Here is a 14,160-nt window from a genome sequence, read left to right on the forward strand (position 1 = left end):
AAGCTCTACATCATTATTCAGGTAAATGCAGTATTCTGGTTAATGGATGAAGGTATGGTTGTAAATGATCTCACTTTACTGTTTTCACACAGGTAGCTTTCACCAAATGCCACTATTCATCACCAGCTACCCAAATAGCTCCCCCATTTGGACAGAGAATGACTGTGTTAAGTCTGACTCCATCACAAGTTATTAGAGTGAAACCCCAACCTCTTGTAGAGGCTATACTGACAATCACAAAAACCTGAATCTGACTTCAGAGCAGGAAGAAATCTCATCTGAACGGGAAGCCAATGACTTACCATAGTGGAGATTCATGTCTTAATGCTGAGCAATAAGCACTCCCCAGAATACTGTGGGAAGAATACCTACAGCTATATTAAAAGCTTTCTCAGGATTACATTGAAGGAGAGTTCAATTTTTGATGTCCAACTCAGCATCTCAAGCCATGCTAATCCCTCTCTCCACCTTAACTTTTTAGTTTGCCTAGAACAGCAAAAAGCCTTTCACCAGCTATGTAATAACAGACTCTCTGCAGAACCAACCCATTGTTATCTGCAAGGAAAAACTACAGCCACCCAGTTCCTTCAGGACTCCTCCCTGCTTCTGTGACATCGTTCATCAAGGAAAGTCTTCCCATCCACATGTAAATGCAGAATTACAGAGAGCGAGATCACTCCCTGCCTACATTTCCTGGCACTTAACCTAATCTCATTTTGCAAATTCAAATAGAACTTTTCTTCTTGTTCCAAAACTAGTCCATAAAACTTTATGTGTCAGTACTTAAAAATTGTTCCTGATATTCAGACAATCTTTCCCTTTCTTCTATGTTTTTGACCACTGTGCTGAATCAAATCAGTTTGATACTGGATCAGTTTTCATACACAGAAAATCAGTCAGAAAGGACACACGTCCACCTCAGAAAAGCATCCAAGTTCAACACAGCTGTATGAAGACTAGTTTGATACTACAAGCCTCTATTAAAAAAATAAAAATAAATGAATTCTGAGAATAAGAAGACATGACTCCAGCTGCGTAACTGGGCAGACTGGTACATTATATCTGTATGGTTATAACTTTTTACCTTTAAATGGCCTGGCAAAAAGTGTAGGCATTGTAAGAATATATAATTTCTCCCTTCTTGAGGTAAAAAACATTTATTGTCAGTGTTAATCTTTTCACACCAACATAAACCACAGCTGGAATGCAAACAATGTATTGTACACTGACCTTCACACATTCAGTTTCATTAAAGGGTGGGCAGCCAACTGCAGAGGAAACCAGAACTGGTCCTATTGCTGTGTTAGTGCATTCATATCTGATGCAGTTTGAAATCCAAACAGCACCAGGCTGTCAAAAATTGTAAAACAGAAATTTTACTGGGCAACTCAGCAAAAACAGTATTGCAAGTATGCCTAAAACAGTTTCATTGAATGTGATCTTGCATGAATCAACAGTAATACTTGCAACAAAATGCAATTCAGATGCATGTTAAAGTTCTGTTTAAGCAACAGATTTGAAAGTCCACCAAATACATAACGTTAAGCAGGTTCTAAAATAGTTGAGTTCATGATAATTTTCTGATATATATATATAAAAATCCCTGATACTTTTATTGACAGCTGTATGGTTGACCCTCCAAGAAATTAATGTTGTGTACATGCAAAACTACTCCTAGTATTTCGCCAAATAAAGCTCTTTTTGGTAAATTTTATATGGCAACATGCATACAGTATTTCAGATTTTTTTTTGTTTAATTATAAATATTTTGAGGGAATAAAACATGTATAAACTCACCTTAAAATTGGAAACTGTGCCATTGCTGAAAGTGTGGAGACAAGACAAGTTCTTGCAGCTACCACAGCAAGCTGTTAAATCTTTTGGAGGCTGATAGACTTGGTTCTGCCAAAAATCAAATAGATTACTCCTTGTATGAGACTATCTTGCAATTCAACATTTTATTATTGTAACAGGCAGATTTTTTTTTTAGGTATCTGATTTTTAGGGATATTTTTTAAATAACTTTCAAAACTGCACAGCTTACATTCATACACACCGTACATTCATGAAGCTTTCATGAAATACCTTTGTTCTTAACTGAAATAAATGGGGAGAAGTTCCAACTGAGAGAATGAACTGGTCTATCTACCATTTTTCAAATGTAAAGTGACAGCTTACTTCAAGAACCACTGAAATTTCGACTTTTTACACATCTATATAATATTCCTATGGTAACGTATCATATTTTGTAAAAAGACAATGTAACATTTGCTTATTTTATGAAGCTGTTTTCACGACTTTTAGAATTCTTATTCTATTTATAATTACTCTCTTCTCTACTCCTATTGAGCTAATGTCTGCCAGGAATTTGTACCAGTTTGCTCATAATGCAGCTGAAGTTCTGCAGGGTGCAAGGAGGCAGTATGCTATTAACCCAAGGAGGCAGTTTCTATATACATTAGTTTGTAAAAGATGTACATAGGGGAGAAAACAGTGAAGGGAGTGAGACTTTTTATAAACTTCTATTAGAAGTGTGGTAACACATCATTAGAGGGAGATCTCCTGGTTACTCTTTCCAACTTGTTCCTCTGACTGTAATCTGCTCAACAAAACCCATCACAATGTAATTAAGACCACCAGTTAAAATATACATGTCTAAACTTCTGAATTTCTTACAGCTTTGCACTTGACAGCACAGTCTATCGAAGATGTGTTTATTTGGTAGTATTTAGTGGAGGGATCAATCACATTTGTACAATAAGAAATACGGCAAATGCCATCTGCACTGTGTTCCACGATTCTCTGTCCAGGAAGCAGCACACCTCTCTCATTACTCAGGCAAACTTTGTCTCTCACTACAGGAAAACACAAACAGCATGGTCAGGACAATCAGCTTGGTATGAAAACTCCATTAAAAATGTTTCAAACAGTAAAACCAGAATGGAAAAAGCTACTCCGCCTCATTAAGAATTATGGATCACATTCTCAAACATGAATTGTTAGTAGTCTAATGCTTCCCTATAATCACCAAATTATTTCAAGTAAAACCCTGCATGAAATCTAAATAAGCACATAATATTCTATTACCTGCACCACCCCAATGACAGTGCAGGTTTCTTCAACTGTTTTGTTTCTTAAGACTACTTCAGGATAATGTCTGTTTCTCCCCACCGATTACTGAGGGCACAGAGGATAATCAGGTCAGAAGTATACATCTTTATTGTAGAAATCTAAGCAAGGACAATCCCAACTCTTTTGGTCAACTGGGTGCCCCACAGGAATTATTTTTTCTCCAAGTTTTCCCAGACACTATTTGCCACGCTTTAAGATGAACTCACATGGTGCTGAATGCTATTCCTGATCTTGTAAAGTGTGTAAGCATGTCTACCAGTTCCTGAGTAGTCTCATAAGGGTTAGTGGGACTTTTCTATATGTGGACATTGTGTGTGTGTTCTAGTTTCTTGCTGGAGTCCTTGCTTCTTAGCCAACACCACTCAACCATCCTAAAACTGTCTGTTATTTCCCTGCACAAACTTCTCGCTGCAGGAACTAACAGAATACAAGGACAGGCCACAATCAACCAAATATTTAGTGAGGGGTCCTATTTTCTTGCCTTTTCTTTCACTATTTCTGAATTCTGTCAGTTAATTCTTTTCTCCTTGGTGCCATATTCAAAGTGAACACCTGATTCTTAATTTACCTTAGCACTTGAAAGGGTATTTCTTTGAATTAAATTATTTTCTGACTTACCACATTTGTACTTCACACAGTTACAGATATTTTCTGTACTGTTCTGAAACTGTTCATCTATCTGAAGTTTCTGCCCCTAAGAGTACAAAAGCAGGAAAAAAAAATGAAACTACAGTGTTTTCTTATCTGTATGATCTTTTTCTTTTAAACAACTTTTCTTCAGAACTTGGGTAGCAGTATCTCTTGCTCCTAGAAACCTATTTTGAATCCACTTTCATCACCCACAGAGACATTTAACTTACTAATAATAACCAAATGGGAATTTTTTTACACTCAGTACAGCAGACATTTAGGACAGAAAAAAACTAAGACTGGTCAACAATGAAATGCAATGGCCTGCCTTTGTACAAAAGTCTCCACATGGTGTGGAGTGTATTCTTTCAGAGCATAACTTAATGGATGTAAACAGTATCACAATAGCACAGATGTACTTTTTAATTTTGCCTTTTATTGTTTCTGTGTAGGCACAGTATGATTTTTCTCCTATGTTTATGCAAGTTCTGATTCCTCATGCCCAAGTTTCTTCATCTAAGAAATGGATGTACTAACAACAATCTCACCTTACAAACCATATTGAATTTTCTCTATAAAAAAAAATGAGTACTCTTTCCAATTTCTTCTTAGGACTCAAAATTATAATTTTTATAAATTATTCCCACAGTAATATTATTTTCTGGATAAAACAGTGACAAGCAAAATCCAAGTACACCCAGTACTAACTGGGAATCTAGCCCAGGAATGCTAATAAGCACTTTTGTAATGCAGAACAAGTCACAATGAAATACAGTTTAAAGGTTCTGCTTAGTCAGCAGTCTAAGTTCATGATAAATGTTAACATATTCACCACAACAAATGATATTAACAAAACACTGATGTACAAAGGCATTTAATTCTAACACTTTAAAATAAAAATTTTATCCTTGGGTGCACAGTCTACTAATACTCTGGGGGAGGATACGGTAGTAAACTCCAGAAATACCAATGCTATACAATCATGTTATTCTACAAGGCATTCAAACTAAACTGGCTTCTTAAAAATGTATATATCTTATTATGGAGCAATTAAAAAAGAAAACAAAGAATGATGTGGCATTTCATATTTCACTGACAAAACTATTAGTAAGATGCTGATAAACAGATTTATTAAGAAATTAATAAAAGAATACTGACAAAGAAGACAAATTTCATACCAGTTTGCACTGAGGTTTGGGGATTGTTTCACATGCACATTCTGAAACAAAACATAATAACAGAAACAGTAGTTTAGCAAGTTATATGCCCTTTGTGTAAAACAGACCATCAGAGAGAACAGAAATTTCAGATTTAAAAGTCATCACTGAAGAAGTTCTTGAAATATACCCACCTGGGGAGTTCAGAATCATGTTTGATGTCTATGCCATTCTGAAAACTAATAGCAGCTTCTCTGACCCCCTTTACTCATTACAACAGTCGACAGCAGAGTATCAACTGCAGTTCACCTGAACATATTAAAAAAATGATGTCCATTCTAGCTGCTGGCCTCCTTGAAGTGGTGACAATCATTACAATCAGTATAAAGCAATTGAGAATTGTGTTTAAGGCATCATAAAGATGTATGATATATATGCTACAGTCATTGTAAACTGGCAAATTCCTGACCTGTGAACCTAACTTCTTTTTTTGATAGACAAAAATAATTGACTAACTGTGGTGGGTTGACCCTGGCTAGATGCCAGGTGCCCAGCAAATCTGCCCTATCAGTCCCCTTCTCAAATAGACAGGGGAGAGAAAATAGATCAAAAGGCTCGTGGGTCAAGATAAGGGCAGGGAGAGACCACTCACCAAATACCATCATGGGCAAACTAGACTCACCTTGGGGAAATGAAGTGAATTTATTACCAACTAAATCAGGATAGGATAATGATAAATAAACTCAGATTTTAAAACCACCTTCCCATCATCCCTCCCTTCTTCCTGTGCTTAACTTAACTTCTGATTTTTTTCTACCTCCTCCCTGCCTGCTGTGCAGGGAGATGAGGAATGGGGGTTGCAGTGATTTCACTACATATTGTCTCTGTCATTACCTCCTCTTTAGGGGAAGGACTCCTCACTTTCTTCCCCTGCTCCAGCATGGGGCCCCCTCCCATAGGAGACAGTTCTCCATGAACTTCTCCAGTGCGAGTCCTTCCCATGGGCTGCAGTTCCTCACAAACTGCTCCAGCATGGGTCCCTTCCATGGGGTGCAGTCCTTGAGGAACAGGCTGCTCCAGTGTGGGTCCCTGATGGGGTCCACAAGTCCTGCCAGCAAACCTGCTCCGGCATGAGCTCCTCGCTCCATGGGTCCACAGGTCCTACCAGGAGCCTGCTCCAGCACCAGCTTCCCATAGGGTCACAACCTCATCAGGGATCCACCAGCTCCAGCATGGGGTCCCCCACAGGCTGCAGGTGGATCTCTGCATTCCCATGGGCCTCCATGGGCTGCAGGGGCACAGCTGCCTCACCACCATGGTCTGGATCACAGGCTGCAGGGGAATCTCTGCTCCAGCACCTGGAGCACCTCCTCCCCCTCCTCCTGCACTGACCTTGGTGCCTGTAGGACTGTTTCTCTCACATATCTCTTTCTCTCACTCTTCTCTTTGGCTGCAGTTGCTGTCATGTAGCAACTTTTCCCCCTTCTTAAATACACTATGCCAGAGGTGCTACTACCATCGCTGGTGGGCTCAGCCTTGGCCAGCAGTGGGTCCGGCTTGGAGCCAGCTGGCATCAGCTGTATTGGACATGGGGGAAGCTTTTGGCAGCTCCTCACAGAACCCGCCTCTGAAGCCTCCACCCCCACCAAAACCTTCCCATGCAAACCCAATACAAACTCCTACATTTTCAAGATGATAAATCACCCAGTTTGGACAGCAAATTCTACAGGATGCTATTCAACCTTTTGAAGCAAGAAAAATCAAAACAGGTAGATTAGGAAGTTCTGTACTGTGAAATGACTTTGCTACATTATTTGTCCATGAGCAGATCACAGTGGTATAGCTGGCTGAAACCAGACTCAAAACCAAGAGGCCAAAGCTGTTTTCAATATCTTATTGTCTAAGGCAACAATAATGAAAATCAGTGACTTTACCACATGTCCGAAAGGGGCAGCACTTCTCTGGGCTCCACACCTCCACCAAAGACATGCCCAGCATACATTTGAATTCAGGACAACGATGTATTTCACAAACTAAAAATAAAGAAAAGAAAGTTCAGTAAATGCAAGGTTGTCATGTTTTGATGAATAGAAATATGAATCAAGATATAATAAATTACTTATAATAAATACCTTTAGAAAACATCTTATTCAAAAAGACTTACAACAGAAATTTAATTGTTAGATATCAGGTGACGGTAGCATGGAGTACAAATACTCTAAGCAAATATTTAAATAGTTTTTAAATATCCTGAATTTGGGGCCTGAATTTACTCATTTTTCTCCATAATACAGATATTCAGATGATGCTTTACACACAAAGTTTTAAAAGTAAAGATTATTTGTTCAGGACTACAGACGATAGCATGCTTATATGCACAAGGGAAGCAGTATTTCTAATCCACAATTTTTGGCACTGAACCTCCGCACTACAAAATTGACATGCTCTCTATTATTGAGAATATCAAAATCAAGTCAAAACTTACTACATTGGTACATAGGGCAACACCTGTCAGTAGTGTTGCCATCCACAATAAGAACTTCTCCTTCTTGACATTTGGGTATTTGATCGGAGCAAGCCGGGCATGCTGAAGAAAACAATTATTTAAATTTAAAACATAGGAAGAAATATTACTACTGCCTACAAAACATTCCCATAAGTTTATCACAGACCCACATGAAAGAGAACAGAGGTGCTCTGCATTCATTCCTTACAGTCCCTATACAAGAGGCTAATTCACAGTGTAACTTGCCTTTTCCTTTGTCCCCTGCTATAAAGAATGAATACACATTGTGACCAAACATGATTTTCCCTCCCTTTTTTGCTATGAAAAATTTTGCTAGGTCTTCTCTCCTACTAGCTCATACTGGTGTTTTCTGGAATCTTTGATTCAAAATAAAGGGCATCTCCTGTGATCCCAGTGTTATCTTCCCACTTGAACACATATGAAAACCACAACATGTACTTTTCAACATGTACAGTATAAAGACTCATTATATCAAAAAAGAGTCAGAAGAATGCTCTGCAGATAGTGAGAAGAGCCAAACACTGCACACTGGTATCACATGATCAAAGTAATCCCCTGATTACTGTAAATAACAGAAGTGTAATTCATGTTTTTTATTAATGCCCAAATTTTCGCACATGGAAGTGCTAATCAAGGCAACTGGGCCTTTGAATCACAGATATCTGTGCAAAGATAAACTCAACAGAACCTGATTATCACATTATTATGCAGAAGACAACTGTATAGTAATATCGGGGCTCTTATACTAATGCCAAAAGTGCAATTTTATTATTGAATTAAGTCATTAAAGGTCAAATCCCAAAAGACCTGAATAAATTTGCATATTACTCTCATATGGCATATTTGTCATTGGTTAAGATGGACCATGGCTGATACAGCAGAATATAGGGAGTAAAAGCATATATAACTTCATTCTTCTTTCAGACCAAATATTCATGCAGCTAATTCACACCCTGTACATAGATCTCAAAAAGCCCTGAATTCCTTCACTCCTCACCCATGGACTCCATTACCACTCCTCTGCATAACCCATGAATACTACTCAGTTGCACAAAGGCGTTCTGTGACTTTTCATGGTTGTTGCCATTTCTTATGTTTTGTAAACTTAATGCCCATTGTTTTAACCACTTTCAAGCCTTACTAGGTCGGGAGAGCTAAAGGAGGTACAAGAAGCCCTAAGTTGCAAGATAATAATAAATAATGTTGCATATGCAAAAACACACTTATAACATCAACCAGTCAGGTTACTGTACCACACATATAGGAAATGCAGCAGGTATTCTCCACCCGAGCAGCAATTAGTGTCTGATCATCCTGGCAGCTTGGTATCTCCTCCATTGGTTCACATTTTTCTGGATCACATTCTGAAAAAAGTACAACAGATTTCTTTATATGAAGCTCAGAATTCCTCCTTTGCTATGCTATATTCCTAAGAAAGGCAGTGCAGAGCAGAGAGATACTACAAGCTGCTTTAGAAAAAACTTCTACCTTGCATCACAAGAGAGCAAAGACATTCTTGCCTTATCAGCAAACACAAGACTACATCATATCTGCTCAAATTGAGGCACAGACCAATCCCAAGCTTTTAGAGTAAAGCAAATTTTGTAAATGGCCATACTAGCAATGGTATCTACACTAACTACCTTTGTCCATCCAAGTTGATCTATTTAGTTTACTGAATGTCTTTTACAGGGTGAACTTTTTTACCTTTTGAAAAGAAACCTACCACAAACGTAGCTGGGACAACAGGATTCTTCACTGTAGTAAGTGACCAACTTTTCCAAGGTATTACACTCAGGGATCAAGTGTTCACAGAGACTCTGATTACAAACTGTTACATACAGGGAAAGAAAAAAAAAAATAACAACTACCTTCTAAACTATGCATTTTTAAGTCAAGTAGATCAGTGACAAGCAGTATTTGCAGTTAGATACCCTAAATCTCCAAATAACAACATGCATATGAAACCACAATGAACTAGCAAAAAATCCCAAGGCAATATTAAGAAGTGTCCCTCATTTGCAGCACTCTCCATGGAGGCAACACTAAACTATAGTTTAGTGAGAATTGAAAAAATAAAATTCTGTGATAAATTCACTGCATCATATCAGGTGATCAAAACATGGGAACTGAAATTTCTTTTTGAAGATGGGCTTTCTAAGCTAAGTAAGGATTAAAAGAAAAAAAAAAATCACTTTTCTATCATTTTTTACTGCTCACTTCATAAATTTGATAAACAATCACCAGAACACTTTTTCTCAGAATTACTTATATCTTTTGCTTGTATTCAGAAGTTAAAAATAAAACAGTAACCTTTACGGCTGAGAGAAACACAATTCATATCCAAATAAACATAGTGCTCTTTTAGTCCTCTTAACCCTCATCTGTACCTCTACCTCTACCCCAAAACCTACTGGATATTGAGCCAAACAGTAAAAAGTTTCTACAATTTTCTATGTAATCTGTTAAGTCAAACCAAAGTAATTTCCATTTGCTTCAAAAGTAAGATATGTAATGGGAAAAAAAACCCAACCAGAGAGTAAAGATATCTGCATATTTCAGTGGCAGTATTCATAATCATTAAGGAATACTTACTACAGATCTTCTGAGGACAACATGTCTGATCACCAGGAACATGCAAGGTCACTTCTGCAAATCGCTGACAGTCTAAATCGTGGGTATCTGAACAGTTGTACTCCACTGGAACAATAGTCTCACTGTCAACACATTTCTGCATACAGCATCCGCTCAAAGAAGTGTTCCAGATCTCACCCACTGCGTGAGGTGTTCCTGAGCTGTCTGTACAAGCTAGATCAGGACAACACAAAACAGAAGTAATCCTTTTTTACTTCAAATTTTGACCACCATTTTCCATGAAGTCTAAAAATCCCAGAATTTTAAAGGCTTCACCCATTTCCATCACCCCACAAGAAAGTGAAAGAGCAGACAGTCTGAGATTGAGCTCCTGTGGGAAAGCAAGACACTCAGTATCCTCCAGAAGATCCGGGCCTCCACTTTGTTTTGTGTCTCCACACAAACTACTTTTGTATTTCACACATATCAAAACTATTACTAATTTACAGTGCTTTATGTTGTCTGATTTATCATAATAAATCTTAATAAATCTAGATCTTTAAGGTTTGTGTTGTTAGGCATTGGTTTGCTATTTGGTGTGCTGAGGCAGAATTATAATAAAAATAAACATGAATGCTGGCAGAAAGAATATAGGACATATACATGTATTATTCAAAATGTGTAATTAACTGTTGCTGCATAATTTTTGAATGCCATTTAGTATTGAAAGGCTGGACTCTTGGCAAAGGGCTTAGGTAAAAAGGAGGCCAAAACTAACACACTTAGAATACTAGAATGCATAAACAAAGACTTCCATTTTGAAGAGCACTCTTCAGCTGAGAGGTGAGCAAAATTGTATATCACAAGGACATTCCCTGCTTGCTCACCTGCAGAGTTAATGTCTGCTGAATATCTAGAATCCTCAACTGAATGACATATGCAAAACCCACACAACACCAAACCAGAACTCAACTTATTAATAATGAAGTATCTGACCACCAACTTGCAGATAATAAAGAAGAAAATCACATCCAAATATACCACATTTTTCTTCAGGAATACAGACAGCAGTATGAATTCGGTGAAGGATGGTCCCTCCAGCACAGACACAGCCTTCTGTCAACACTGAGCAGGAGTCTGAATCCAGAGAAGCAACCTCATTATTCTGACAACTATCTGGAACCTCACAGGCAGCTATACAAGGCTGATAGGAGAAGTTTTCAGAGCAGGGGAAGGCTAAAAAGGAAATAAACAAATCACACATTCTGAAGTTGCAATCACATGAGGAAATACCTAAGAGAAGAAATTATTGTCTTGTCAACTTCCTGTGCTTGCCAATTCAGTCAGATCTACCAACCTGACACATTGATACAAACCAGTTACCTTCTACATGACAAATTCAATCAAAAGGTATTTTCAAGCACTTTTACTCCTCTTCTTGTAGTAACATTTTCGTCAGGCCTCGGTTTGCTTTTTGGCAGTAGAGATATCAAACCACGTCAACAGTGTTGACACAAAATAATTCGAACTTCAAAAATCTTTGCAAATACTACACAGATCAGTAATACTGTTCAGAACTTATTTTTTTGTGGCTTCCTCCTTTCCGCAACCAATTCTGTTGTGTTTTGAGAAACAAACATTACATTGCAAGAGAAGATTTAACTTCTGCATAAATGTACATAGTAAACCAGAGGCAGAATTGTGAGCAAAGTTCTTCCGTTTACCTTTTCCATCTTTGAAATGGCTATAATGGTCCTGATTACTTTTGAACACTGCTTGGAATGTATAGTAAAAAATGCTAAATTTATTATCTCAATAATAATTCCAAAGAACACGAAGACTCAATTGGCATTTTCCACTTAAAGTAACTCTTGTACTAGGCAAGTTTTGTCTCTGTGAGCACTAGAGGTGCACATACATGCAGAATACTTACGGCAGTAATCAGAGCTCCTCCATTCTATACAAATATTAAATTTGTTGCACATTGCCACATAGGCAGCTAGGGAAATGCATGGATTTCGAATGTACTCAGTGTCCTGAACCCATATATCACAGAACAGCTCAGGTGGAACCTAACAAAGAAAAAAAAAAAAATGGTGCCTTCATAGAGACTATGCTAGGTGGGAAAAAGACCGACCTTTTAAAGTGTCAGCTACAAACAAGGAAGCCAAAAGTTCTTGGTTTACAGTAAGCCTTCATTGGTGTACAGAGGCAATCTACTAGTATTTAAGAGTAAGACTTTCTGAATGTTGCCATACTTATATTCCTCAGTTTCATCTCTTATAAGTGACAACATAAGAGGTAATAGAGTTTTTCCAACAGAAGGCATAATTACTTGTTTTTTGTTCTTCCTTACCTCTATATTTTTACCTGGTTTTGGCTTCCTCTTCCTCAAACTCAACAATATACAAAAGGTCAAATGGTAATGCACTCATATGATCACAAATAATTTATTTGCACACTGTGAGTTTGTTATTTGCTTTAGGCTTGCTTTACAGGACCTGTTCTACACTTTCACATCTCTGAGCTGGAACTGTCTCTAGAGCCTTTGAGAATGCAGGTTCTCAGATTACCTATTGCAATTTGGGACTTGTTAAATTGTTGAAGGCTTAAGGATTAGTTCGATTCTAAAACTATTTTCTTTTACTTTTCTCTACATCTTATTGATACAGTTGAATTAGCTGAGACTGGTTTATGAATTAGGTGTTATTTCAAAACTAACAGAGATGAAGTTCTGAAAGTGTTATTGCTAACTGCAACTCTCCTATCAAGCTGCCATACTCTTCAATTAGTTTTACCTTGCAACTGTAGATACAAGATAAAGTATACATCTCATTCAATAAATGTATTTACATGCAGTCTCACAGTAATGAAATTATCAAGTATGCAAGATTATATCTGAACTGCAGTTCTCTCAAAATGTAAGCTTCGAAATAGTTAACATACATAAGGATGACAGCTGCTGAAGGTCTGGTTCAACACCATTCTTAAGCACTCTGAGCAGTCTGTGAGTGAGCAATTAGTTTCCTGATGCCTGTCTTCTCCAGCATACTTTAATGTGTCTGGCACTTGCCAGCTGTCTATAAAAGTCGATGGTGAACTGGTTTTGCTTAAAACTGTCCTGTTGGGTAGCATCAAGTCATTTTCCAAGGTTCTATCACAAAACCCTGTGAATCACCAGAAGGAAAAGAAAGGTTAACACCATGTGGTTCATTCTGAAGAATGTTTGAAGTGGCACATTCAAACAAGTAAATAGCTTTATAAAATCTTATACAATATAACAGTATCACAACCAACAACAGATGTAGAAAGCATTTGGTAGGATCGAAGCACGCAAATTTCAGAAAAATTGAGAAAAACGAAAGTAAAGATGCATCTATGAGTGGAAATCTATTGCATATCAAAGAGCTGTTCAGAAATTCCAGCTATGGCACAAAGCTTCACCCCTCAGTTGCACAGGCACTAAAGAAAAATCTATTTTAAAAAAGGTTACAAAGTACCTCTGTGTATAGCAACAAATTAAAACTGTAAATGTTGTAAGAAAAGGGAACTCCCATAAAATGCAAAGATGCTTATCTGATACTGTATTTCAGACTGTATCATACAGTATTTCATACTGTATCATTCTACTTATGGTTCTGAGCAATCTTAAGCATCTGTTGGCTGAAGAGCTACCATAGAAGTGTAGCTTTTGGCACTTCCAGGTATATCTATATTACCACTCAGCAGGAGAAAAAAAAAAAAATCCAACTTTTCTATATTTGCTTCCCAGAAAGCAGCATCACCTTCCCCCCCCCCCCACCCCCGTTTTAGCTAAGACAGCTGGCAATTTTGAAATACTTTGGAGCAAAAGAAGCAATGTAACATGGAGGGTGAGTTTGGTCAACACAGAACATCCAGGTATTACAGTAGCCTCCTCAGAAGGTCCTTTAAAAGATAGCAGGTAGAAAAAAAGCAGAATGATGGATGAGTCCCTAGTTCTTTCTTCCTAATCAGTTTCTGAGACTTTTGTATCAGACTTCTAGAATGTTTTTTTTCTGAAGTCTCCACAAACACAATCCTAAATCTTTATCTGTTCAAAAACTATTTGTGGATTTCACCCTTTTCTAAAGAACTGGTCTGTTTTACCACTTTTCACAA

General features: G+C 37.6%; 1 protein-coding gene across 1 annotated transcript in view; it reads right to left on the reverse strand.

Annotated features, from left to right (window-relative positions):
* The window catches only part of OTOG (otogelin), a 99,857-nt gene that overhangs the window by 7,720 nt on the left and 77,977 nt on the right, over positions 1 to 14,160 (reverse strand). Inside the window, exons 42-54 of the mRNA XM_051803979.1 lie at positions 12,967 to 13,187; positions 11,954 to 12,092; positions 11,062 to 11,256; positions 10,042 to 10,254; positions 9,173 to 9,277; positions 8,700 to 8,810; positions 7,405 to 7,506; positions 6,854 to 6,952; positions 4,941 to 4,981; positions 3,751 to 3,826; positions 2,677 to 2,855; positions 1,798 to 1,902; positions 1,231 to 1,350 (exon numbers count right to left, since the gene is read on the reverse strand). Coding sequence (XP_051659939.1) covers positions 1,231 to 1,350; positions 1,798 to 1,902; positions 2,677 to 2,855; positions 3,751 to 3,826; positions 4,941 to 4,981; positions 6,854 to 6,952; positions 7,405 to 7,506; positions 8,700 to 8,810; positions 9,173 to 9,277; positions 10,042 to 10,254; positions 11,062 to 11,256; positions 11,954 to 12,092; positions 12,967 to 13,187 — 1,706 coding nt within the window. The remainder of the gene's footprint in view (positions 1 to 1,230; positions 1,351 to 1,797; positions 1,903 to 2,676; positions 2,856 to 3,750; positions 3,827 to 4,940; positions 4,982 to 6,853; positions 6,953 to 7,404; positions 7,507 to 8,699; positions 8,811 to 9,172; positions 9,278 to 10,041; positions 10,255 to 11,061; positions 11,257 to 11,953; positions 12,093 to 12,966; positions 13,188 to 14,160) is intronic.

Source organism: Manacus candei, unplaced genomic scaffold (genome assembly GCF_025592945.1).
Source record: "Manacus candei isolate 608988 ecotype Guabito, Panama unplaced genomic scaffold, ASM2559294v1 h1tg000060l, whole genome shotgun sequence".
Lineage (NCBI taxonomy): Eukaryota > Metazoa > Chordata > Aves > Passeriformes > Pipridae > Manacus > Manacus candei.